At 48.0% G+C, this 4,707-nt stretch overlaps 1 protein-coding gene across 3 annotated transcripts in view; it reads left to right on the top strand.

Annotated features, from left to right (window-relative positions):
• The first annotated feature begins 639 nt into the window (after positions 1-639).
• Positions 640-4,707, top strand: part of LOC121145332 (prolylcarboxypeptidase) — a 67,492-nt gene continuing 63,424 nt past the window's right edge. For 2 of the 3 annotated variants that reach the window (XM_040964062.1, XM_040964063.1), the window contains exons 1-2: positions 640-876; positions 1,029-1,211. In XM_040964062.1, the coding sequence (XP_040819996.1) occupies positions 1,044-1,211 (168 nt within the window). In that variant the 5' untranslated portion in view covers positions 640-876; positions 1,029-1,043. Of the gene's footprint in view, positions 877-913; positions 1,212-4,707 lie in introns of those variants that run through there. The other variant, XM_040964061.1, reaches the window with a different exon arrangement.

Here is a 4,707-nt window from a genome sequence, read left to right as displayed (position 1 = left end):
CTCCGCCGGAGGTGACGCTCGGGCCGCGGCTCCTCAGAGCCAATCCGAAGAGGCTGCTGGAGGAGCTCTCAGCGACCATTCGTTCTCCTCCGCGGCGGAGGCGTGGCCGAGGGTGGTTCCTTCCGGCCGAGGGCGGTGCCGTGTCGGCTGGGCGTGGAGATCCAGGGGCGGCCTGGGGCGGGTGGGAGCGTCCCTCGGCGTGACTGGAAGCCGTTGAATAGGGCTGGCGGAGTCGGGAGGACGGGAGAGGGCGCTGTCCTGGCGTGAGGGCTGGGCGAGATGCCGGCAGAGGGAGGCGAGGGGTGACTGGGTTCCAGGAGAGGAAAGGGGGCGTCGCTGGAAGAAGGGAGCCGGGCCGGGCAGGGTTCGGATACCGTGGGCTCGGAGCGGCCTCCGTCAGGGCGGCCGCACGAGCCTCGGGGATCCGGGGGCACAGTACCACAGCGGGGTGACATCATGGTGGCCGGCTGCTCTGAGCTGCCGAGCTGTGCTCCCCTTTCTGCTCTGCGTGACCCGGTCCTATCCCTGCACCCCTCTGGGCCTGTTTCCTCATCTGTGAGTGGGACAGGAGCACAGGTGGTTGGGTTGCGTGACGTGGTGTGTTGTGTGCGTGTTTGCCGTCATACTTAGTGGGAGGCAGGCAGGTAGGAGACCGTCATTAAATGGTCAAGGTAGCTATTATTAACATGAGGGCTTTGCCTAGCGCGGGGAGTGCGGCCAGGAACTTGGGGTGCCCAGGATAGGGTTTGGCAGTGAGAGCAAAGATGGGTGATGTTCGGTGACTTTGGTTTTTTCTTGCCGGGCAATGTAGACAGGGATACGGCAGCGAGGTGTGCGGTACGGCGGAGGTTAGACTCGGCCGTGACCTCCGGGAAGGTGCGCTCTGTGGGCAGCGGAGGGGCGGCGTGGCTTGGGGGGCTCGCCGGTTCCGGCTTCCTCGGGGGAGGAGTCTGTGTGCGGCGGGCGGAGCAGTGGGCTGTGCCGGGGTTTGGACGGCTTCTTCTGCCTGTCTCCCTCCCACACTGCAGCCGGCAGCCTGAGCCATGGACCTCGGAGCCCTCTTGTTCCTGCTCGTGGGTTTTCTGGCCCCCGGGGCTGCCATCATCCCCCGGCCAGCCCTAAGAACTCTTGGTAGCCTACATTTGCCAGCCAACCCCACGTCCCGCCCCGCTATAGCCAACAACTACTCAGTTCTCTACTTCGAACAGAAGGTAAGAACCGGGGAAGGAGGAGGGAGGTTCACTGTCCCAGGCCCGACCGCCCGGGGTCATGCTCACGCATTATGAGCCCAGGCACTGCAGCCTACCCGCATTGAGACCCTGTAAGGCCCAGGACATGTCACACTTTCCCAGTAGCGGCTCCGTACCCTGGTGGTGTTTAAAATTTCACCTGCCATTACCGGTAGTTTTATATCAGTCCTGCCTCTTGGTTGGGTCTCATCTGTAATTGAGTCATCTCCATTTCTCTATCCCCAGTCTAAATTTCCTTGATTTTTCCCGAAATTCAAATTGTTGAAGGCTACCTCTGACCCCTAGTCTGACCTTCTCTGGCCCATAGCCTGTGGTGACAGGCATTCTTTCACCCCAAACAGTCTCTAGATACAAATTTTATCTTTACCTATTAGGTTTTATAGAACGTTTCTCCAGTTTAAAACACTTCAGTGTGTCAATTTAAGATTAGCTCACGGTTGTAGCACTTTTAAGAGTTTTTCAGCCCCTAGTCTCTGTAAGACAGCATAGATACGGGCTATCAATTGATCGGGATGATATTCTGCCAGTTCTACCTTCAGACCAGAGATGGTCACCCCAAGAAACCGTTGAATTTATCTGGACAATAAGATGCTGGACTCTATGTTTGGTATATGTTTGCAAAGAAAGAATCTTGACTGAATTTGAACTGTGGTAATACAACAAGGTGGAGGAATCCACCATGGGGGGAGGGCACGGGGAGGGGGTGGGGGAATCCCAGGGCCTATGAAACTGTGTCACATAATGCAACGTAATTAATAATAATTTTAAAAAAGTTAAAAAAAAAAAGACAGCATAGATAGCCTGTGTTTCTCAGAGTGGTAGAAAGACATCAGTATTTGAGGTGTGTGGGGATTAGAGTCTACTAACTTGGGTTTACATTTTTAAAAATTTAATTGTATTTGAAAGAGAGGTAGAACCATCTTCTGGTTCACCTCCGAAAGGCCTTCTGCCAGGGGCCTGTCCAGGCTGAAGCCAGGAGCCAGGAACTCCATCCAGGTCTCTCACATGGGAGCCAGGGACGCAAGTACTTAAACCATCAATCCGCTGTCTCCAAGGTTCCATATTAGCAGGAAGCTGGATAGAAATAAAACAGCTGAGGCTCAAGCCAGGTACTCTGATATGGGCTATGGCACCTCAAGCTGTGAATTAATGGCTGTACCAAATTGTTTGCCCTTTAACTTGACTGTAAGAGTTTAAGAAAGGCTGGAGACCTTGGTGCTTTGCTGTCATCCAGGTTCCCCAAATCTGAGTGGAAAGTACATTCTGTGTGAAATGACAGGAAACCCTTACCATTCTGCATTTCTGGGAGCCTGCATAAAGACAGGCAAAAATTTGGGAGAGAGTGTGAGGTTCTGAGTCTGGAGTCTTGGATCTAGGAATCAGATAAGCCAGGATTCCTCCCTGCCAGCTCTATGACCTGGGGGCAGATGGAGACCCAACCCTGAACTTGTCTCTTGATCTGCTGGGGGAAGGTTGGAGAGTGAAATAACAGCATTGTCCCTAGTAGAGTTTAAGGCTTCACTTTCTTAAATGTATGGTATAGACATATGTGAGCTGTTGATGGGAATTTGGGATGGATTACATGAGTTTATAGAATAACTTGTAAGAAATAATTTTTAACCAGGAAGTTTCAGTATGAGTTTATAAGGAAGAGAAAACACTTCAGTTTCAGCAGAAATACCAAGCAAACAGAAGTTTTTCTTGAACAGTTTAGGACAGTTTTCTGATTTGTAAATTAACATATTCGGCCAAAAACTGATGTGTTTTATACTTCACTGAGGAAAATTAAGGACATTTTAGAGAACTTTCTTCGGAGATCTGGGTAAGGGGCTGAACTCCAATACCCTTCTGGCCCCATTTCACTGTTTTTACATATTGAGATTATATAGAGAACTGTTTTCTGAATCTGAATTGCTGAAGTGACATTGGCAAGGAACTATTTGGATATGATATCTCAGAAATACCTATAGCAATTGATAAAAAAATATATCATCAGAAAAAGGGAGAAATGGAAGGATGGATGGGAACATTTTCCTAATTTATATTCCTTTGATATGTGGCAGTTTGTTCTCCACTCTTTAGAAATATAGTTCCAGGCTAGCACTTTTCCCATTTTTGGTGATTTGCAAAATCTGCTTGGCTTTATGCAGCCACTGTTTGCCCACTGATATTTGGTTTATGTTTTAGGATGCAGATTCTGCAACATGTCTGTAGCATCATAATACTTTTCCTTGTATCAGTTCCAAAGTTTTTTTTCTTTTTCTTTCTTCCTTTCTTTCGCTTCCTTCCTCCTTCCTCGCTTCCTTCCTTCCTTCCTTCCTTCCTCTCTCCCTCCTTCCCTCCCTTCCTTTCTTTTGGAAAAACATCCACTTATATTTGTTGCATACTTAAGAGTAGTTGGCACCTTCTGGATAGAGTTTTACTTGGAATTAACTGTCAACTCAAACAAATATTTTTATACCTTTTAAAAATAAAATGAACATAAACCCCAGTTCTTAACTAAAGTTTAATTTTTATCATACTTTATAATGATTTTTTGCATTTGATCTTAGCCAAAAGGCCTAGAAATGATATCTATGTAAATAATGATTTTTTTAAATGTTTTTTAAAAAGATTTATTTATTTTTATTACAAAGTCAGATATACAGAGAGGAGAGACAGAGAGGAAGATCTTCTGTCCAGTGATTCACTCCCCAAGTGAGCGCAACGACCGGTGCTGTGCCGATCCGAAGCCAGGAGCCAGGAACTTCTTCCGAGTATCCCACACAGGTGCAGGGTCCCAAAGTTTTGGGCCATCTTCGACTGCTTTCCCAGGCCACAAGTAGGGAGCTGGATGGGAAATGGAACTGCCGGGATTAGAACCGGCACCCATATGGGATCCCGGCGCATTTGAGGCGAGGACTTTAGCCTCTAGGCCACAGCGCTGCTAGGCCCTATAATAATTTTTTTTTTAAAAAGATTTATTTGTTTTTATTTAAAAGGCAGAGTTACAGAAAGAAGAGGAGAGACAGAGTTCTTCTATTTTGCTGGTTCATACCCAGATGGCTCCAATAGCCAGAGCTGAGCCGGTCAGGAACCAGAAGCCAGCATCTTCTGGGTCTCCTCCTGCACAGCTGGAAGGGCCCAAAGACTTGGGCCATCTTTGCTGCTTTCCCTAGCTGTCAACAGGAAGGAGGATTGAAAGTGGAGCTTTCGGGACTGAATCAGCACCCTTATGGGATAGTACCTGCAGGTGGATGCTTAGCATACTATGCCGTGGCATTGATCTCTAAAGTTGTTTTTTTTTTCTTTTCTTACCTTTTTAGATTTACTTATTTTTATTGGAAAGACAGATTATAGAAAGAAAGAGAAACAGAGATCTTCTCTTGTCTGTTAACTTCTGTATGGCTGCAGCAACTGGAGTTGAGCCAATCCAAAGCCAGGAGCGTTTTCCAGGTCTCCCATTAGGTGCAGGGTC

This window comes from Ochotona curzoniae, unplaced genomic scaffold, assembly GCF_017591425.1.
Source record: "Ochotona curzoniae isolate NIBS_2020 unplaced genomic scaffold, NIBS_Ocur_1.0 scaffold_3223, whole genome shotgun sequence".
Taxonomy (NCBI): domain Eukaryota; kingdom Metazoa; phylum Chordata; class Mammalia; order Lagomorpha; family Ochotonidae; genus Ochotona; species Ochotona curzoniae.
This window is presented reverse-complemented; position numbering and strand designations above follow the sequence as displayed.